Raw genomic sequence first — 22751 nt, 5'->3', positions numbered from 1 at the left:
TTACATGAGCATTTTCTTAAGTTTACTGCTTAGCAATTTTCAGAGGAAAATACAAGCATGCATATGCATGATGATGGAACAATGAAAAATGAAATCAAATTCAAAGATTTTTGAGGAATAAATGATTTTCAAGAAAATGTTAAAAATAAAACTACATTTTTAATACACAGACTAGCTATTTATTTTTTTTGAGAGATTTTCACTGTAGGGCGCGTGCGCTTGCCAGACAGACAGAGAGAGAGACAGAGAGACAGAAAGCGAGAAATCACCCCCCAGGGGGGATGGTCACGCCGCAATCCCTTCTCCTCCATTCTCCTCTCGGGATCTTGGGCACGCGCACACACACACGCCCGGCGTGAGTTTTTTAAGCCACCGGGTCCAGTACACGAACCGCGGTCGACTACGTGGGAGTCCAGCGACATAGCCATTACGTTAACTGCTGGTTCCCCAGACTAGCTATTTTATAGTGTTGTGGTATAAGAATAGTACATTCTGTACATTTCTTTCATAATATTTTCAATTTTCAAATTACATACTTTTTTTTGTAGTATCACTTTTTTTTGTTTTTGTTTTGTTTTGTTTAGATTTTTTCCATACGATATGTGAACTCACCAAGAGAGAAACAGAGAGAGAAAAAGTAAGAAAACAAGCTGCCAGGTCCAGGACTCAAACTGTGGACAAGCATGTGGGAGACCAGCATCTTCCATGTTAAATCCCTTCCCTTCCATTCTCTTTTCAGGATTTTGGGCACACATGATTGGCATGACTTTCAAGCCACCAAGTTTGGGACTCAAACAGTGATTGACCATGTGGTTAAGGCGCTGGACTCTCACATGACTGACTTCGCTGAGTCTAGCACCTTAACCACCATACCACCTGCTGGCCTATTTATCATCACTTTTTAAAATAACTGTCCCCGTGAGACTATAAGCTCAATAAATGATCATTGTGTTCATCTACATACTTTGTATTCTTAATATTTAGTACAGCATCTTGTGCACAATAGGCTTTTATTGAATGTTTGCCAGCTCAATAACTGGAAGTTTTGCATAGTAGAAGACACTAGGTGTTGGGAAAACAATTTTCAAGTAATATTACTATCACCAAGTAAATGGAATTTTCAAAAGTCTATATAGTTTAACTGGCAAAAGTATCAGAAACAATAGAAATACACATTCTTATCCTAATAACATTTAGCTATTTATACATATTTTCAAACCTCTTTATTATCAGATTCTCTCTTGTGCAGAATTTGAGTTTCTCAGTAACATTTAATTCCACAAATATTTACTTAAGACAACAAAACATCCTTCTGGGTACTACAAAAGAAACAAAGCTCACAGGCACAGTATAGCCTGGCTTTAAAGAGACATATGAGAATAAAGCAGTAAAGTCAAGATTTGGCAAAAAGAAAATTAAAGGAGAAAAATTAGGAAAGAAATAGGTTTTCAGAGTGGTATAAAGCCTGATTTTTAGGAAACTCTTAGATCTATCCATGATATTTTTTCATACAAACATAAAAGTAGCTATTTTTTATGAAACAATGACTCAAATACAAGAATATAAAAATGCAAACAGGGAAATGTGATGCCCTTACCAGATGAACTGTAAACCTCAAAAAATAAGAGCACAAAATGGGAATGAACTGATTGGTAAAATTCTCCAGTCCAAGTCCTAATTTTCCATGTCGACCATCTCCAAAAGTATACATAAGGCCCATTTCTAAAATGTAAAAAAGAAGAGAATTATGAAAGTTTTGTTATTTGTGTGGATCTACTAGTAAACAAATACATTCACTTACATTGTAATTATAACTCTCTTCTCAAATTCTGCATGAAATTTATGCTGATCCACTACCTTTCCATACTCCATGATCTCTGTGGTTTTATATGTAACATTAGGCAAGGAATATTCTGAGAATAAATCACTGAACACTGGTGGTTTGTGAAACCACGCAAGGTACTGTGTGGGGTAGTGGCACTACAGCATGTGATCTCATGATATGCATATTTTCAAGAGGAAGGAGATACTTGTATTCTTGATCCCCCTATGTCTCCTTACGATCCGTTTTTCCCTCAGGACATTAGCAGACCAGTTTCTGAACCTCAGGACTACTGACATTTTCTGGGTATATCATTCTTGATCATATGGATCTGTCTTTTGTACTGTATGATGATTCACAGCATCCCTGGCCTCTACTAACTAAATGCCAGTAAAACAAATCTACTTTGCAGTTGTTACAATAAAAAATGTCTCCAGACATCGTCATGTGTCTCCTCAGGGAACAAAGTCACTACTAGTGGAGAACTACTGGCATACATCAATCCAATGGTCTCTTTAACTAATTTAGGTCCTTGGGCTGTGGAATGCTACCAAGGAAATGACCTAAGCGAACCATGCTGACTAGCCTGTATACCAAGACTTGGGTCCCTTCTGTAGCTGGACCCATGATGATGATGAGTCAGCTGTCACTTCTCTACAGTTAATCCTTTTGCCTGCTGCCATTGCAGCTATTCTGTACTTTCTTTCCTCTCCTCAAGTCCTTTATACCACGCATCTCAAGTGAGCTGAAGGCCATGGAAGTAAAGGTAATGAGTGCCAACATGGGTGCACAAGAGGGGGATTGTTCCCTTCTGTAGCTGGACCCATGATGATGATGAGTCAGCTGTCACTTCTCTACAGTTAATCCTTTTGCCTGCTGCCATAGCAGCTATTCTGTACTTTCTTTCCTCTCCTCAAGTCCTTTATACCACGCATCTCAAGTGAGCTGAAGGCCATGGAAGTAAAGGTAATGAGTGCCAACATGGGTGCACAAGAGGGGGATTGTTCTCTAGGGTAGGAATTTAAGAAGGCTTTCAAACTAAATCGTAAAGGATGAATAGGGCTTGGCTACAAGAAGACAACAAAGAACTTTCCAGGCAGAGTCAGTCAACATAATTCAGTAAGGAGGCAAGTTAAAAAAAATTAAAAGTATACTCCCTATAAATAAATGATAACCACTGTTCAGACTCTTTAGACACATAATTCTTACTACTAGGTATTTAATTCCATTCTTAATATATACCCCTTATCACATCTATCCCTTCCTTTCTACTCTGATTACTTTATCTAAAATGCTCTTTAAGGTTTTCCTTTTTTTATCTCCTATTTTTTTCCATAGAACATATGAGTTCACTGGAGGAAGAGAGAAAAAGAGAAAGAGAACCCTTCATGGGGCATGGTCACACCACAATCCTTTCTCCCCCATTTCTCTCTCCTTTCAGGATTTTGGGCATGCACACACATGTGCCTGGCATTTTTCTCAAGTTGTGGAGTCTAGGATTTGAATTGTGCTGTCAGCCATGTGGGATCTAGCCACCTTAACCAGTATGGCCTGGGCTGATCCAAGCTTTGTCTTTTTAACATGACTAATTTTGCCTGAAAAAATAAACCCTTTACTGAGTTCTACATTATTAGCAGCACCTTGTTCCTGAGTTTGACAAGTAGACCCAAAGAAAGATCTCCATAGATAAAGAAGATACCACAGAGTGGAAGAAGGTCTTCAATTAGTGGTCTGAAGTGCCCTTCTCTCTATCACCTTACAAAGAAGGAAGAAGACACTCCTGAACATGCCTCTTGGTGACAAATGCACTATAAGAATTTACTTAGCCTGAATGTAGCTCTGTCAGATTGAATTGGAAGAATGTTTTAAAATAAATTACTTCTTATGAGATTTTCCCCTTTGGCCTGAGCAGAGTTAAGAGCCTTCAAACTGATATAATTTCAAAAAGATTCTGGCTGCCCACCAAAGTATAACACTATGGTCTTAATTATGACATTACTAGCCTATCTTGAATTTCTAAATCTTTGGATCATTTATATTTATTTTAAATTGAATTAAGAAAATAAAAAGGACTTAACAACTTTATACTTTGGGATATTTTTAAAATTACTTTTCAACTTTGGAGTATTAAATAGGGGATTCCATTTTTATCAGTTATTAACACCTTAAGTCAGATACAGTGTTCCATATGTTATTCACTTTGTAATAAAACATATACTAAGTTATATAAATATATGACATAAATTCTAGTCCATACCTGTAATCAAAGCTGTGTGATTTTCACCACAGGAAATAAAAATTATTTTCTGATCTTTCATATGCTCAATGACTTTAGGCTCTGAAGTTTCAAATAGAAACGTGCCAAGACCCAGTTGACCAAACTGTCCCAGTCCAAAGGCATACACTGATTTCTCTGAAAAGAAAGAGAAATGCATTGCATAGAGGTAGATACTATCACCATGATACCTATAAGAATCACCATCTTTCGCCTTTTGTAATAAAGGTTAAGTTCTTCTGAAATACCCAAACAGAAAGACTCGATACTGAAGTACAAATTTTGCTATGATGAAGGAAGAGAACAATGAGAAGGCACACATTTGTAAAAATTATGGCATGGGCCTGATGTTATCTTTGACACATAACTATAAAAGAAATTGTTATAAGTAAGTGACAAATATAATACAAAATACGTATGTCAGGGAACACCTGGAATTACCATCTCAGCTCAAAAAACATCTATTACCACTAACCTATTTCCTTCACTGCCTCAGTAAAAAAAGAATAGTGTCTCCTACAGAAAATCGCCTTACTTTAAAAAGGAGTTTAATAATCTATTTTATAAAATAAAACTTTATAGGCAAATCTGCATGACAATTAAAACATACAGTAGCTATGCTAGATTTACCCGTGAGTAAAACCCCTTCAATAGGAAATACAATAATAATGAAGGAAAAATGTTTCCCGCTATATAAATGTTTTTGAAGTGATTCCAAAGGACCTCTGATAAGTCTGTAAATATTAGCTCATTTACTTTCCAGAAATGGAAAAACACAAAAACAGGACACATGTGTGGTGATGCATGGGTCCTTTTAGACATTCAATTTCCCTGCATGTTAGAAAGCACAGTGATTACTAGTTCCTTCTCCTTAGTTCAGTAGTGGACTCTCTTATGACAGAAGAGAGAGCAAGTGCTGCACACTCGGGCCAGAACCCAAACCTTCATTATTACTGGTTGTGGCAAGTAGAAGAGTTTACTTAGATTCCCTGATGGTTTCATTCCTATCTAATAGAGTTGCTGTCAGGATTAAATGAATGAGAAAACATTCAGGCAGATTTGAAAACATAACGGGATATTCAGGTGTAAAGAACATTTTTCTAAAAAGCAATGATCTAATCAAGTCATCTTACTCTGACAATGGTTAATTTTTTTAAGAATTATTTTATGTAACTTTGTTATTTATTTTCATTTGACTGGAGAGGGACAGAATGAGAAAGAGAAAGAGAGAGTGGGAGTGAGAGAGAGAGAGAGAGAGAGAGAGAGAGAGAGAGAGAGAGAGAGAGAGATTTTTTTTAAAACAGGCCTCCAGGTCCCAGGACTCGAACCACCATTGGCCATGTGGGAGTCCAGCACCATTAACCACTATACCCTGCTGGCCCCAACAGTGGTTAACGTTAATAATCATGTATAACAGATTTACTTTTATCCTGTCTACTCAATTCTGGAGCTATATGGAAGACTCTGGGTTTGGATTCTGGGTGGATTTAAACATTCTAGGTTCACCTGTGATCACAGGTAGTAGAAGGTGAGGAGTAGGGGGATCAAAGCATGAGACCTTGTCAAGAGAACCTGTTTCTTTCAATTTCTCCCCTTTCAATAAATAAACTTTTAAAGGATTAATTTCAAATTTCAATTTCTAGAATAATTTCCTTTTTGAAATTATGTGAAATTAAAAAAAAAAAACCTTAAACCTTAGAATTATTTCCAAATTTAGAGTGGAAGCTTTGAAAAAATTATTTCTAACTTGGAAAAGATTTCATCTGGAAACTGTGATTCTGGAAAATAAAAACTTCATAAGCATACTTGAGTCTAAATTAGGAAGTCAATGAAAAGCAATGTTAAAAGAGAGGAATCTAAAGATAAAATATTGCTCACTCACCTTGCAACATTAAGCATATCATAAGAGACTGGATATTCAAAATTGATCTAGAATACTCCTAACTTTGAGTTACTGTACATAAACTGGTGACTTCAGAAGGTGTTCATTTCCTTTTCTTTTTAGTTTATGTTTTTATTCCATTAGTGAAAGAGACAGAGAGAGGCAGAAAGCACCCTCAACAGGGACCCAACCCTACGATCCACACTCCACACCCAGCCTAAGCCAGCAAGAATTAGAGGCACACGCATGCCCAGCATACTCAGAAGGTCTCTGGAAATGAACTAGTAACCTTCCCATGTGGGTTTACCATGCAGGGCACTGTGTTTTACAGCTGCACCACTGTCTGACTCCTTAATTTCTTTTTGTCAAAAAAAAATTTTTTTAAAAACATAACTTACTATGTAACTAAATTATCGCACATTGCTCATCTAAAATAAATCTAATGATGAGCAAATTTGGGAATATCAATTTATTACGCACATTATCAAGTAGTAAATTTCACATTATTGACTAGAATCCTGAAAAGGGACATGTCATACTAAATATAACATTACCACGATTCTAACTTTCCTTATCTGTAATCTAAAACCTTACTGCTTTTTAATGAATGAATAATAGAACATACAATCACAGAGAAATCCCCATATTATCCATTGTACATATCATAAAGAAATCCCCAAGATAAACATTGTGAATATCACAAAGAAAATAATTATCAACATGTAGAAAATAGCATAAACAGTAAGCTTTTCACAAAAAAAGCTATTTCAAGAAAAATAATGTCTATTTTAGATAAATACAGAATGAATATACAGGAGGAAAATGGTTTATCCTTGAAAATATGCTAAAAACAATGATATTTACAAAATGTGCTAAAAAATGTTATTTACTGCCCTTAAAGGTGTTAAGGTCATGAAAATGTCAATTAGCAGAAATAATTCAATAAGATTCATGTTTTTCTGCCTAAAAAATTCTTCCATAGGCCAGAAACTTCTATTTACTATAGGAATGAAAGGTAGAAAAAGGGACTTTTAACACAGAGAGAGAACTCACATGATGTATCTAAAAGTAACAAATCCATAGAAGCTAAGAATGGTGGTAGGACCAGCAGATGGCATAATGGTTATGTCTCTGGACTCCCATGTAGTCAACTGAGGTTTAAGTCCCAGACCTAGTAGCTTAAAACTCACACCAGGAGAATGTGCATGCATGCCCAAAATTCAGAGAGGAGAATGGAGGAAAAGAGATTGAGGCATGGGCATCCGCCCGGGATGTGATTTTTCGCTTTTTCTCTCTCTGGTGAGTGCACGTACCCTAAAGCAAAAATCTCTCTTTAAAAAGAAAAAAAATATAATACAATGGTGGTGAGCCAGCAGGTGGTGTAGTGGTTAAAGCACTGGACTACAATGTTTCTGACTGCAGTTCGAGTCCCAGACCTGGTGGCTTGAAACACATTCTGGGCGTGTGTGCATGCATGCCCAAACTCCTAAGAGGATAACAGAGGAGAAGGGATTGTGGGTGGCCATCTCCCTGGGGGTGATTTATCACTTTTTGTCTCTTTCTCTGATAAGCACATGCTCCCTATAGCAAAAATCTCTGTCTCTAAATGTAGAATGGTAGTTGCCAGGGGCTGCAAGGAGTGGAGAAAAGGGCATGGATGCGGCACAGGCATAAAGTTTCAATTATGCAAGGTAAGTTTTAGAGATCTGCTATGCAAAATGTGATGCCTATGTATAACAATACCATATATACACTTAAAAATCCTTAAGAGGCTAGATGTCACATTCAGGATTCTTACCACAATAAACAAAATGAACATTAGCAAAATTGCACTGGATACCACAGAGAGCAGGGACTGGAGCAGCAAGCTCTATACCTACCTGTAAGCACCACAGTGTGTCCTCCACCACAAGCGACTTGGATCACCTTTTCGGGAATTCCATATACCAGCTGGGGTATTCTGTGATTGATCAGCAGTTCATTGGGAAGACCTAACTTCCCACTCTCAGGTTCTCCAAATGTGTACAGTTCCCCATCCACTATTGAAGGGAAAAAAACAGTGCCCAATGATGAGATAAATAGAAATGAAATACTGGTCCTTTTGGCAAACATTCTCACATTCAGTAAAAATAAAAATAAAAATAAAAAATAAAAAATGACAGACAATGACACACCTTTCTTAAGATATTTGTACTGTATTGTAAGAAAATAAAGACAGATTTTCTTTTTCCCTGAATTTTTAAAAATATTTTGCCAGAGGGCGTATGCACTTGTGGAGGAGAAAAATAGAATACGAGAAAGCATTCCTCATAGGGAGTGGTAATACTTCAATCCCTTTCCCTCTCTCTCACTCTCTCTCTCTCCTATCAGGATTGTGGGCATGCACACACATGCACCCGGATGTGTTTTCTCCAAGAATCGAACCATGCACTCAGCATATGAGATCCAGCTGCCTTAACCACCACATTATAGGCTGGCCCCCCTTCAATTATTTTAATCCAATAACCTTCATGAAGAATCCACAACTATCACTACTAACAAATAACCAGAAAATCATTTTTGCTCTTTCATAAATATAGTGAAGAGTCTCTTGAATCTTCTACTTATCTTTTTTTTTGGGGGGGGGAGGTTTTTGTTATAGAGCACATGTGCTTACCAGAAAGACTGATAGAGACAGAGAGACAGAAAGCGAGAAATCACCCCCCAGAGGGGATGGCCACGCCGCAATCCCTTCTCCACCTTTCTCCTCTCAGGATCTTGGGCATGCACGCACACACGCCCGGCGTGAGTTTAAGCCACCAGGTCTGGGACTCAAACTGCAGTCGACTACGTAGGAGTCCAGTGACATAGCCATTACGCTAACTGCTGGTCCCATCCACTTACTTTTAATAAAATAAAATGACTAGATATGAAGCTCTCATAAAGAAATGAATTTTGTCTCATTTACTAGTATATGTCCAAAACCTAGCAGCGTGCCAGTACAATCATTTACTGAATAATTGTTGAATAAATAAATAAATGAAAAGTTGCTTTTTATGACACTTGTTTTAGAAAACTCACTTATATATGAAATAAATATGTTGAATGAATTTTAAAAAAGCAGATTTTAATCAGATTGCACTTCTTTCAGACTCTTACCAAGGAGCTCTGGACACTTAATCACTGCCTTTTCCACAGCTACACTGATTTGCTCCTTTATCACACTTACCACACTATATGATGGTGAGCTTCTTGAAAGAAGAAACTTTCTCATTCATTTCTATAAAACTGAGTTCTATAAAGCATGAATTTTAAAATTTGCATAAATGCATAATCTAATCTAAAGAATGATACAGAACATATTGCCATTAGTGTGAGGAAAGAGCTAACATAGAAGGTCTGTTTGCTAATTCTTTGCATGTCCCAAGGGAAATATGACTGACCCTTGGCCAACTCCTGGAAAGGAGGCCCTTGGAGTGTTCTTTATGTTACTGATTGATGCATTTATTATGTATAAGGAGACTTCAAAAGGTTCATGGAAAATGGAATTAAGAAAAGAGTTTATTTTGGTGCAAAAACATTTTTTTGGGGGGGAAGAGGTTTTCGCTTTAGAGCGCGTGCGCTCACAAGACAGACAGAGACACAGAGACAGAAAGCGAGAAATTACCCCCCGGGGGGATGGTCACACCACAATCCCTTCTCCTCCATTCTCCTCTCAGGATCCTGGGCACGCACGCACACATGCTCGACGTGAGTTTAAGCCACCTGGTCCAGGACCCGAACCGCAGTTGACTACGTGGGAGTCCAGCGACATAGCCATTACGCTAACTGCTGGTTCCCATGCAAAAACATTTTGAAAGTCATGCACAGTCTTTTCATAACACACATTTTACATGAATGGTTTAAAGACCCCTTGTACCTTTAGAGCAATGAACTCTGCCAGAAGAGCTTCCGGGAGTTGCTTTGTACCATGTCAACACTGATGATGTGCACTTGATTTCATTATTGAGGGTCCTGAGTCTCAGCTGTTATGACCAACTGCTAGCAGGAGGTGCCTACATGACTAGCCTCAGACCCTGAGACTAGACTGGGCTTCCCTGGACAAAGACATTCTATATATGACCACTGTAGTTCACTGCCAAAAGGAAAGCATGTCCTGTGTGGCCTTAGAAAGGAAGGATGAGGAAGCCTTTGCTAGACCTCTGAATTCTGCTGATGTATATCACCTCTCTTTTTTGTTCCTGCTCTGTATCCTGTACTGTAATAAATCATGACTCTCAATAAATCCTGTGAATATTACCTGCTATTGAAACTTTTGAGTCCTTCAATCAAATCACGAAACTCAGGGAAGTTGTGTGACACCTAACATATGGCTTGCACCACTTAAAACTTGGTTAAATATGACACACACAGTTATATTAATTTTCTGGATTGATCTGCATAGAAACAGCAGTTCTTTGGACCACAGTTTTCTATGAAATATTCAGCAACTACTGGCACAGAAGAGGTGTTCACTAAGTTAGCACCATTCTCTTTTTTACCCATGCCTCTTACCTCTCTTAAGGAGATGGTTACTAAATCTTTTTAAAAATAATTATTTATTTAGTTTTATTTATTATTGTTACTATTTTAAAATTTTCTAGAGGGCACATGTGCTCATCAGAGAGAGAAAAAGTGAGAATGTGAGTCACCAGGTCCAGACCTTGAACCACAGCTGGCCATATGGGAGTCCAGCGCCTTAACTACCACACCACCTACTGGCCCCTAGGTCTCTTTCCACTTGTCTATTTATTCCTGCCCTTCATGCCTTAACAAATTTTGACCTGGAACAACATTTTTTCTAATGGCTTTCCCTTATCCCCAAGATAACTTCACAACCATTTGTCATCCAAATCAAGGTTCTAATTATGATTCTTCCAAATTAAAAAAAAATTATCAAGTATAAACTCCACATAGTGTTCCAAAAGATCTCCATGTTGTCTCCAGACTCCTACACCAGTCATATTGCTACCTAGTCCCCAAGCTGGTGACTCTTTTGAGTCATATCTTCCCTTGAGAATGTTGCAACAGTTCTAGCAAAAAAAAAAAAAAGAAAAGAAAAGAAAAAAAAAAGCACATTCCAAATTTTGCACATCACTTCAGGGGTTCACTTTTGTTTAGGAGCCATGATCCTTAGGAAGGAACTCTAGCTCTAACCTCTGAATAAATTCAACTATGCAATAATCTACAAACACATGGAGATTTTCTGCCTCTATCACTGCAACATGCTTTTTTGTCCCTGCCTGGTTTGTTCTTGCCTCACCTCTACCTCTCAGAGTCCTTTCCACTGTTTGTGGTTAATTTTAAATAGCACCCTTTCCCTGAAATACGTCCTGATGCCCCTAACAGGAAATAATATTTTCTCTTCTTTGATCTCACATAAGATTCTGCTGTAAATCATGCTGTGTTTCCAATTACGATCTGTTATATATTCTAATTATTGGAGTAGCATAGGGGTTAAAAGCATGGGCTACATACAAAACCAGACTGCCTGGTTTGCATCTGGGTTCTGCCACTCACTGAGTCATACTGAGCAAGCTACTCGATCACTGTGTCTGTAAAATGGGGATAAAAGTGCCTATGACATGGGATTGTTGTTTTATAGGGATAAATGAATTAATGCATTCAAAAGTACTTAGCAGGCACAATCAGCATTCAGTCCTCACTAGCTGCTAAGTCATCCTTCTCTTCCCCATGTGCCTGTAGAGAACCTGTGTGCCAATAGAGGTTGTTTGGACCCTTAGAGAGGAAAACTAGGATTTGAATTCTGGTTCTGCAATTCAACAGCAGCATCACCTTGAATAAAACAGCATTCTAAACCTTCATCTATAAATGGAATCAGACACCATTGTTGTGTGTTGTGAGATTAAATGAAATGTATTTGTACTTGAAAACGATTTATATCAATAGATGGCAAAACATCACACTCTGTAGTTAGTGTACTGTGAAATCCTAGAGGATAGGAACCAGCAGTTAGCATAATGGCTATGTCGCTGGACTCCCATGTAGTCAACCGTGGTTCAAGTTCTGGAGCCGGTGGCTTAAAACTCACGCTGGGCACATGTGTGTGTGTGCCCAAGATCCCAAGAGGAGAATGGAGGAGAAGGGATTGCGGCGTGGCCATCCCCCCCGGGGGGTGATTTCTTGCTTTCTGTCTCTCTATCTCTCTCTCTGTCTGGCGAGCACACGCACCCTATAGCAAAAACCTCTCCAGAAAAAAAAAAAAAAAAACCACAAACAACAACAAAAAATCAACAAAAAAAGAAATCCTTGAGCATAGGTAATATGTTTTAATCAACTTTATTATAAGAAACACCCTTCAAAATGCCTTTTACATGGTAAGCTGCTGAATCGTTTCTCAGTGTCATCTTTTTAAAGTAAAATGTTTACTTACAAAGGATTAGCAAAGATATTTCCTGTAGCTAAGTGATTAAAAGTAGGTAAGTGCTTTTAATCCACATAAATGTCCCATTTAATTCTAAATTCTTTTCTTGTTTATGTACAACAACAAAATAACATTTATCATAAATAATGGAATAGGAAATTTCACCTAATTTATTTTTACTTCACTTAAGCCTATTAATTGTTTTATAAAATCTGGATTTCTCAAACTATTTACCTCCTCTGGTACTTACCTTCCCTAGGATTCTGACTTTCAGCACCCTGCCAGGACTCTATTCTTCAGTCTCTGAAGACTTCTACAAACATCCCTGTCCCCAGTTCCCACAATCCAAGCTTATTTACTTATATCTCCTATTGAAGTGCACCTCTTTCACGCTTACTGTATGCATGACTGGTAGAAATGCTAAAATTTAACCATTAATGCGGCAGATGAAAAGACATACAATCAGGGACAATAACTGAAAACTCCACATATTTTACTTCTAATATTTGAAAATTAAATATTTTATATAATTTAGAACATAAACTTGAATTTAAAACATGAATTTAGAACATTATCATTCAAACCTATTAGTAGACTGAAAAAATCTGTAGGAAGTTATAAACGTAACTGTCTCAAAATATTCTACATCTTTTATTAAGAATTAGACTGTTTTAGTCTTCAAACTTGACATACAAAGAGAAAAAGACAATTGTTTTTCATGTAACATTTATATCATGAAATACATACTAAGCAAACGCTTTAAGCTTGAGTTATTTCCAAGATTTATAAAAATCTGTTTAAATTATTAAGGTCATAAAAGAATGTAACTGTCTCAAAATATTCTACATCTTTTATTAAGAATTAGACTGTTTTAGTCTTCAAACTTGACATACAAAGAGAAAAAGACAATTGTTTTTCATGTAACATTTATATCATGAAATACATACTAAGCAAACGCTTTAAGCTTGAGTTATTTCCAAGATTTATAAAAATCTGTTTAAATTATTAAGGTCATAAAAGAATGGCTGGTGGAAAAAATTACTGGCAGTTCATATCAGCAGATGTAAATGAATCCCCAGCAAAATTCTTAGTGTGAAACTTCACTATATATACAAACCTATAGATATACTAAAACACATTCAACTGAACATTTTTAATGAGTTAATTGTATGGTATATGGGTTAAATCTCAAAAAAATTGTTTTTTTAGGGGCATAAAAATAAAAACAAGAGGTTAGTGTAATATCTGCAATGAATCCCCAGCAAAATTCTTAGTGTGAAACTTCAGTATATATACAAACCTATAGATATACTAAAACACATTCAACTGAACATTTTTAATGAGTTAATTGTATGGTATATGGGTTAAATCTCAAAAAAATTGTTTTTTTAGGGGCATAAAAATAAAAACAAGAGGTTAGTGTAATATCTGCTGGTTAAGGTGAAAAATTCAACTTCTTCCCTTAATGGCTAAAGTAGAGTTTATTAATTAAATTGATGCTGGTGGTTTTCTTAAAACCCAAATATAAGACCATGGTTTTTCTTGATATTCATATGTTTGGTTTATTTTTGTGTCTTTTTCCTGTTTCTTTGCTTTTTGTTCCCCCCACAAAGTATGTACCGTAGGAGCCCTAAAGTTGCTAATAAGTTGGTAGGCAGTATTGCCTCAAGGAATGTAATTAATTGATAATTCATTCACTGGTTCCTCATTCAAAAATATTTACTGATTATCAGTTTGTTCAAGACACTAGGAGCACAGTGCTGAACAATACTGACAGAGTTGGGTTTGTCCTCTCTTGGTATCATGCTCCCACCAATCAGTGGGTAACTCTGGGGGGCCCTGGGATGGGTCAATTGGTTACTTTGTGAACCTGAGTCTATGAAAAATGGAATGAAGAGTAAATGAGTCAGAGAAACTAAAGGGGGTCCATGAAACTATGTCTTCTAGCTGTTTTTTTGTTGTTGTTGTTAGAAAAAAACATCAAATACATGGAAAGCCATAATCATCTTTCTCCTATGATTACTAGTGTAGATGTAGACTATAAAAGAGGCTATCATTTCAAATATTTTAACTAAGGTAGAAAAGGTTATCAACAGGCCTAAGAAGGGAAGAAATTTGTGATGCTAAGAAAAGTTTTACCAATGGAAATCATATCCCACAGTGAGCTCTCTTTCTTTCTCCCTAGTATCTATCCTGGATCCCACTATGGAAGTTCATGACTCACTACTGAAACAATAAAAAAAAAAATGATCAGGCTAAGAGCAGAGTAGGTGAAAGCGTAGAGGCAAGCAGGACCAGAGGAAAATGGACTATAGGTCTTGTTTCTAATGTTAAGAAGATTTGAGAATCAAAATTCAGAAGGAGTTTAGTTTTGTTTTGTTTTAGAGAGAGATTCTTGCTATAGGGAGTGTGCACTACCTGGAGAGACAGAGAGAGAAAGTGAGCAATCATCCCCTAGCAGGGATGGCCATGACATAATTCCTTCTCTTCCATTCTCTTCTCAGGACTTCAGGCATGCACAGATATGTGCCCAGTGTGATTTTTAAGCCGCCTAGTCTGGGACTCAAACCATGGTCAGCCATGTGGGAGTCTAGAGTTTTAACCACTACATCACCTTGTGGCCTCAAGAGTTTTTTAAAATATCAATTTTGTTTTCTAATAGAGCCAATATTCATTTAAAAAGTCAATGTGAGACCAGCAGATGCATAGTGGTTACGTTGCTAGACTCCCACATGGCCAACTGTGGTTTGAGTCCCAGAACAAGTAGCTTACAAATCACAACAGGCATGTGTGCATGCATGCCTGAGACCCTGGGAGGAGAATGGAGAAGGGACTGCAGCGTGGTCAACCCCCTGGCGGGGGTGATTTTTCACTTCCCCTCTCACAGTTTCCGTCTGTCTCTCTCTCCCTGGCAAGTACATGTGACCTGAAGCAAAAAACTCTAAAAAAAAAAAATTAATATGTGAGAGAAAGTTTGAAATTATAAACTGTCATTAAAGATATAGAGAAATACTATTACTAATAGTATTACCTAAAACATATCATTACATAGACAATCGTGGCATTATTTTCACAGAACTATATATCAATTTATTATTAATTTAGTAATAATGTAGTAATGGAAGGTAACATGATGAAGCCAAGTGATTATGTCTTACTTGTTACAAAAGCTGAGTGATGTTATCCACAAGAGATCCAGGAGATAGGTTTCCCAATGGTTACCTGCTGGGGGACACATGTATTGGATATATCATTCAAACCAATCTGCCCTTCAGAATTGTCACCCCACATAAAAAGTTCTCCATTCTCTATAAAGAAAACACAAGAAAGAGAAAATTTTTAAAAGGTAGCAGGGCTGCTCTCAAGCTATTATATTTGCAATAAACCGGTTATATTTTAACTTAAAAAATTATGTATTTTGAAAGAACAGGATTAATACCTTGACACCAACTGGCTACTTAAGAGTTCAATTTCTATTGTGAAATGTTTCTATGATGGTAAAGAATGGAGAATTACCTGTTGGTAATTCACTTTAGTTAGGCCCAAATTTTTATCTCAATAGCAACAACAGAATATCCTTTCATATCATCACCTTTTCTTATTCTAATATCTTTAAACAGAAATGTGTTCCTCATTCCCAGTAGTCTAAGTGCAACTGAACTGAGACAGCAGTCGTTATAACAGACAACTCCATGTCAAAAGCACAAGTTCCTTGTCAAAAGGGCCCAGAAGACCTTATTCTTGAGAACACTGTATAAATGATGTTTTAAAGGTGGGGGATGAGAAGAAATGTTTTCACTAGATTTTTTTTCTCATAACTTATACCTAACAATAGAAGCTAATTTCAGAGACTGGACAGATATGGAAGCATATACAACATTTCAAAAACAGGTAAACTTATGTCCTTTCTCAAAAGGATTTTGGTATCAGAAAAAGTTAACTAGGAAAAATATTTTAGAAAGAAATCATCAACACTTATTTATCTATATTTTTTAATTAATTAAGCTATTTTTAACTTTGAAATGGTTTAATAGGGCAAATAAATAATTTCCCTTTTGGAGAGGTTTTTGCTATAGGGTGCATGTGCTTGCCAGACAGAGAGAGACAGAGTGACAGAGAGTAAGAAATCACTCCCCAGGGGGGGATGGCCAGGCCGCAATCCCTTCTTCTTTATTCTCCTTTTGGGATCTTGGGCACACATGCACACGTGCCTTTAAGCCACGTGAGTTTAAGCCACTGGGTCCGGGACTCGAACTGCGGTCGACTACATGGGAGTTCAGTGACATAGCCATTACACCAACTGCTGGTCCCGGCAAATAAATAATTTAAAAGAAGAACCAGCAGGATGTTAAAATGCTCATTATATGGTTAGCAAAACTAAAGAGATAGTACTCTGACTTTTCTAACAATCAGGGCAACACTGGAAGCTACAAAGTCTCCCACTTGGAACAAAGCAGTAGACTAAAAGCTTCAGTGAGACCAGGTTGATCTGGGCTCTAAATTTTCAAGGAATTTCTCACATGGCATTTTGATAGGGAAGGTAGAGAGGAGCACTGACCATTACAAACCATATTTTAACAATACATGACACACCAGATTTCTACAGATATTTCTGATAGTAGCTTTGGATAAAGCTGCAAGTATAATTTTCAGAGCATACAGTGAAAATAAAACTTAAGTGTATCTAAAGGAATAGACGGGCAACAAAGCTGAGAATCTACCAATTACCTTCTACATGTATGTTTACGTCTAATTCTAAATAAACATGAGATTGTCCTATATGTCAAAATTTAAAGTTACATGTTAAATGTCTTCTCAAAGCACATAGTTAAAGAAAACTAAACAGCAATGGTGTCTTCAGTTTATTGAGTTAGTATATCTTGGTCTAAAGGAAAGGGATGTGTCCAGATTGAAATGGAAACAAGTCTCACCAGTCAGTACAGCTGAGGTATTAGATCCAGCAGAAAGTTGTTTAATCTTATGTTGGGATGTAAAAAATTCAATTAGCTGAAAACTGTTTCTCTCGTCAGTGTCACCAAGTCCCAACTGCCCTTCATTATTTCCTCCAGCTGAATATACATTGCCTTCTTCTGCACACAGAAAAGAAAACATCAATGTATATGGTTGTCTTCTTTATGAGACAGGTCAACATGTACCAGATATTTCCTCTATGAAGCATGAAGAAAGCTGAAAGCTGTTATGATCCTATTATTTGGTGAACAACGTCATTTCCTGGTCAAAAATAAAGCAAATCAAGCAAGACCACACAGTTTCGTGAGATCTGATATATCATTCTAGAGTTTAACTAGCAATTGAGGTACACAGGATACATGAAATACATTTTCTTATCAACATAGTACTTTAACAGAGCGAAAAAGAGGAAAGTAACTGCCAAATTAGTTTAAAATACAAATCAAACTATTTTAAGAGATGTGGCTCATTCATTGTCACTTCCATGTCCACTAAACTTAAGATATAATAGTAAAAATAAGTAAAATGACCCAAGAAGAATAGAAGAAATATGACAATTCTTTGTTCCCAGCTAAATAGGAAGATAGGACAGCACTGTGATTAGGAGGGGGAAATCCAGAGCCAGACTGTTTGCATACAAATTCTGATTTGCGACTTTCCACCTCTGAGACCTTGGGGAAGTTGTACTTAACCTCTCTGTCTCTCATTTTCCTCATCTGTAAAATGAGGATGACAGTACCTACATCATAGAGTATTTCTGCAGATTAAATCAATTGACATTGGTACAGTTTATAGAATATCATTTGGCTCATTGTAAGCAATACATAAATGTTTGCTAATAACTTTAAATAAAAGGTATATCATGCCTACAATATAAACATTTCCAGTAAGCTCTAAATTAATAATGCCTTTTTAAACACGTGCATATTAAATCAGTTATATTGGTCATAAAAATACATGACATTAAAGGCTTTTTAAATTGTATTTAAAACTGAGAGCAAAATCAGCCTGTATTGGTAGTATTTTAGGGAAAAAAATGAAACTTAATTGAGGAAACCAGACTAACTTTCAAATGGGAGATACTAAGGTCACATGGAATTGGACTGAACAACTTAACACATACGGGGCAAACCAGACTTGGTGAAATGCTAAAGCAATTTCAAAAATTAGATGAATAAATAGTGGAATAGTCACAAAAGCCTCCATGAAAGAAGAAAGACTTACATGGGAACTGAAAGGATAAGAATCTGAATAGGCTAAGCAAAAGAGGAAAAAAACATTTCAGGAAGAAAACAGTATAAATGAAGGCCAAAAGATGAAAAGCGGAGGCAGCGAGAACAGACAGAAGAAGCTATGTATAGGGGGGAAGGAGGGGAAAAGTTTTGCTAGTGGCCAGAGCCTAGGAGTCTATTTGTTCTACCAGAATTTGTTAAAAAGAATACCCCTTCTTCATTGAATTACCTTGGCATTTTTGCCAAAAATCAGCTGAGCATATATGTGTGGGTCTACTTCCAGACTCTATTCTGTTTGATTAATGCTGCCTATTTTCATTAACACCAATCTGTCTTGATTACTGTAGTATGACAACAGGTCTTAAAATCAGGTAATACAAGCCCATCACTTCTGTTTGTTTCCAAAATTGTCTTGGCTATTCTATGTCTTTTGCTTTTCCATATAAATTTTAGAATCATCTTGTCAATTTCCACCCCCTCCCCACACACACATACACAGTCTGGATTTTGATTGGCATTGTGCTGACTCGTATTAATAGACTCTTGGGGTGGCTTCCACTCAGCATCAGCAAGGAAAAGAGAAGAGTAATAACAGAAGCAACTAGTCATTGAAGCGTGCACGCAGGCAAGGAGATGTAGCCCCTTGATAAAACCAAGAAAAGAAACTCCTTCCTCAGCCATTTAACACTTACCTGCATATTTACAAAGGCAAACACTAACATTTTTAAAACACTAAACACATTCTTAAAAACCCTAATCTTACTGTTGCCAAGGTACTATTTTTATTAATTTTAAAAAGCCATAAATGTTACCGGAGTAAGACCTCAGTTCTCAAAGTCAGGCAGGAAGTCAGACAGGTTGAATACTATACCTGTTGAAACTAGGGTGTGGTTTCTTCCACAGGCAGCAAATTTTACTTTTTCAGGTTTTAGAGCTAAAAATATAAAAATATGACAATTACATATTTTACGGTCATGAAAATGAGAAATTATCCACATCAAAGGTTAACTTAGTAGTAGAATTTCAGAACTAAATGTGTATTATAAAAACAAGTGGAGCTTTGAAAACAATACAGATAGCTTAGCCCTATCTGTGTCAATGTGTCTGAGATAGGGCCTGGGCATCTATATATTTTCAAAAACTCTCTAGGTAATTAGCATGTACTGAGATTCACTAATACATTGCCTCCTTGTGAACCTGATCTATTGCTCAAACTGTCATCACCATTATTTATTAAGCTCATCTTCTACCTGTAAGCATATACTTGGGTTAAAGTTGTCCATTCATTTATCAACATATTCAAAGAACCCTTTTAAAAAATCTCTTAATAAGTCCCTGCCACAGAAGCTACAAGGTGATTGTCTAAGACAGAGCCTCCGGTCTTAAGAATTTCATAGTCTAGAAAACCTTTTAAATTGTTTATTAAATAAGATATTTGTGAGTAATCCTCATGGTTACATGAATACCCCAAGTAGAGTGTGTTCAAGACTTTTTGACCTATCTACAACCATGATGTCCACAAATCTAATAAATGAAACACAGATAAATATTCTAACACGTTTTTTTTTCTTTCTATAACAGCAATATTCAAGCAGTTTTACAAACAGGGAAAAAAAAGATGTTCAAGTGTAATACTGTAAAATCATTACTTCCTTTGTAGTTCCTGTGTTTAAATTAATGTGATTTTTAGAACCTAACATGTATAGATAGTTCTGAATTTCAAATCATAAAATTGAATGATATTAACATTTACCTAAATGTCAGAAAATAAAGAAATAAAGGCTTTATTATTTATGACATTAAAGAAGTACACAATCAATATTTTATTTAATTTTAGTGTTTTATTTAGTTTAAGTATTTAAAATGGTAAAGAAGAAAAAAAAATCTCAAACCTTTGACACACGTTGGCTTGCTGATAGTTGACTTTGATCCTAATCCTAACTGACCCCAGTTGTTACTGCCAAACATGTAAAGCTTATTATTTCCTGGTGAGAGGGAAAAAATATTAAATAGAAGCATTTTTCACATAAATAATGTGAGATGACATTGTGAAACAATAAAAAAGCTGTATTTGAAAAATAACATTACTTTCCTATGTTGAAACAGGTACCTTGTCCATCTATGTACAACCACCTACTGAGAGTCAAAGAGATTCTAAGACTGTATAGTAGTTTTTTATTATAGTGAAATAGACATATTCCGAGAAAGTTGTGCGAACAGAAAATCATACTTAAATACACTAAATAAATTTAAAATATGAAAGACTTTCTTAATAAATTGGTAAAGGATTCTCTGGCAAAGTTTAAAAAAACAACAGCAGTCTATATTTTCTACATGGTTAAAACCTAACATGTCTATAATATTTAGAATTCTCTAAGTATTACTCTCCTCATTCAGGATTGTAATACTCACCTGTAACAATAGCAGTATGTTCATCTCCACATGAAATAAGTATAGGTACATCATTTTTAAACCAGAATTTACTGGGAATATTTTCAGCAAATTTAGTTTTTCCAAATGTAAACACAGCACCCGAATCTGCAAATATAAGATTGTTTCTATTTGATCATTTGTCTTATGTTTTCTGCTATTAAAATAGTTTTTCATATTTATCCATATGAAACCCTATTACTTTTCAGTCTGTTCTACTTTTCAAAGAGAAAAATGTTCCCCCAGCACACATATATATTCATAACTGTTTTCAGGTAATCATAATGGTGAATAAGTAATCAAATATTAATATAACTTTCAATTCAACATTTTTAATGTTAACAACAGCAAATTATCGAAGTCTTCAACAGAAAACCATTTCAGCTTTCCTTGATATTTCTACTGAGGTGAATTCAGAAATTCAGAGATCTAGTATAATATGAAAGGATCCTCTCAAAAGTGCTACTCTAAGAGAACAGCTTCTAATTCTTATCTTTACTTGTATATCATAGTTAGTTATGGACATGTCTTTTTCACCCTCCTAAGTACCATCACAAAATGCCATGGTCCTAGGAGACTGAGGATGAGGGAGTAGAGAGGGATATTGAAATTTAACATTTTAAAATTAAATCATTACCTGATCTGAGTAGTAGTCACAAACTCTTTTGATCCAATACCATTTGGTGAGAGACCATAACCCCCCTACCAGTTCCCAATAACCATTTAAATACACAAATACAAACCAAATAGGAGGTCAGATCCAACTTGTAAGGGTATCCCAAGAAGGATGATCACATATAAAGAAAGTAATTGGTACCAGGAAGGAAAACATAATTAATATAAGCATTAATAAGTATCAGTACACAAGAGGCAAGGTACTATGGAAAACCTTTTGAGAACCATTTTGAAGCATCTCAATTCAAGTTAATAACTGAGAGTTGGGAGGCCAGGATCAAGAACAGGTTTTCTCCAGAACGAATCATTTTAACCATTTTGTCCTTCCCCAGGGAGCCTTTCCTGATACTCAAATCAGAGTCTGATGGGCCTACCCTGACCCCCTAGTATCTACTGTCAAACTTTATTGTCATTCCGTTTCTCCATAAGTAGTGAACTCCAGGAGGCCAAGAGTGTGGGGGAAATGCAACAAATATTTCAGTGAATACATGTTGGTCGTGACCCTTTCATGAGTCAGAAAATCAATTTAGTGGATCATTATCAACATCTTTAAAAGAATGTATTATAGAAAAGTTGAGCGCATTTCAAGTGATTAGTAACGTCTACTTCTGTTATGCGGTGCCAACTTTGAACGAGGTCGCAAGGTCAAATACATTTCTAACTGTGGCGCTTAGAGGAAAAGTCTAAATAAACACTCGCTAAAGGCTATCTCTTCCCCCATCCACTTTTACTCCTTCCCCCTCCTGTCATCCCCTCTGCTGCTTTCAATAAAAAATGGTTCCTGGGGATCTCCAATGTGCACAAGTGTGAAGCAGGTACTTTGGGAAGTTATTAGGGAGGTAAAAAAGTGTCTCTGCCTTCAAGAGACTTCAAAAACTTATGTTAAAATAACAAAGACAGGCACCCCGTTCTCAGTCATCTGCGCCCCATCCTCGTCCCTCAGTCATTCGTGTGCCCAAGGCCAGAGCTCTTGTCCTATTCCCGCCGCCAAGGCTCAGGCCTGTCCCACGACGGGGCCGGCCCAGAGGCGGGGCCTAACCGGCCGCCCCCCATCGCGCACC

General features: G+C 36.5%; 1 protein-coding gene across 1 annotated transcript in view; it reads right to left on the bottom strand.

Moving 5' to 3' along the window:
- RPGR (retinitis pigmentosa GTPase regulator) overlaps positions 1-21118 on the bottom strand; it is a 52271-nt gene extending 31153 nt beyond the window's left edge. The window contains 8 exon segments of the mRNA XM_014587948.2: positions 1598-1722; positions 4080-4235; positions 7860-8018; positions 15541-15690; positions 17314-17472; positions 19457-19519; positions 20478-20570; positions 20998-21118. Coding sequence (XP_014443434.1) covers positions 1598-1722; positions 4080-4235; positions 7860-8018; positions 15541-15690; positions 17314-17472; positions 19457-19519; positions 20478-20553 — 888 coding nt within the window. The 5' untranslated portion in view covers positions 20554-20570; positions 20998-21118.
- Positions 21119-22751: the final 1633 nt, after the last annotated feature.

This window comes from Tupaia chinensis, unplaced genomic scaffold (assembly GCF_000334495.1).
Source record: "Tupaia chinensis unplaced genomic scaffold, TupChi_1.0 Scaffold000248_2, whole genome shotgun sequence".
Classification (NCBI taxonomy): domain Eukaryota; kingdom Metazoa; phylum Chordata; class Mammalia; order Scandentia; family Tupaiidae; genus Tupaia; species Tupaia belangeri.
Note: the sequence above shows the minus strand (reverse complement) of the source record. Positions and strands in the feature narration are given on the sequence as shown.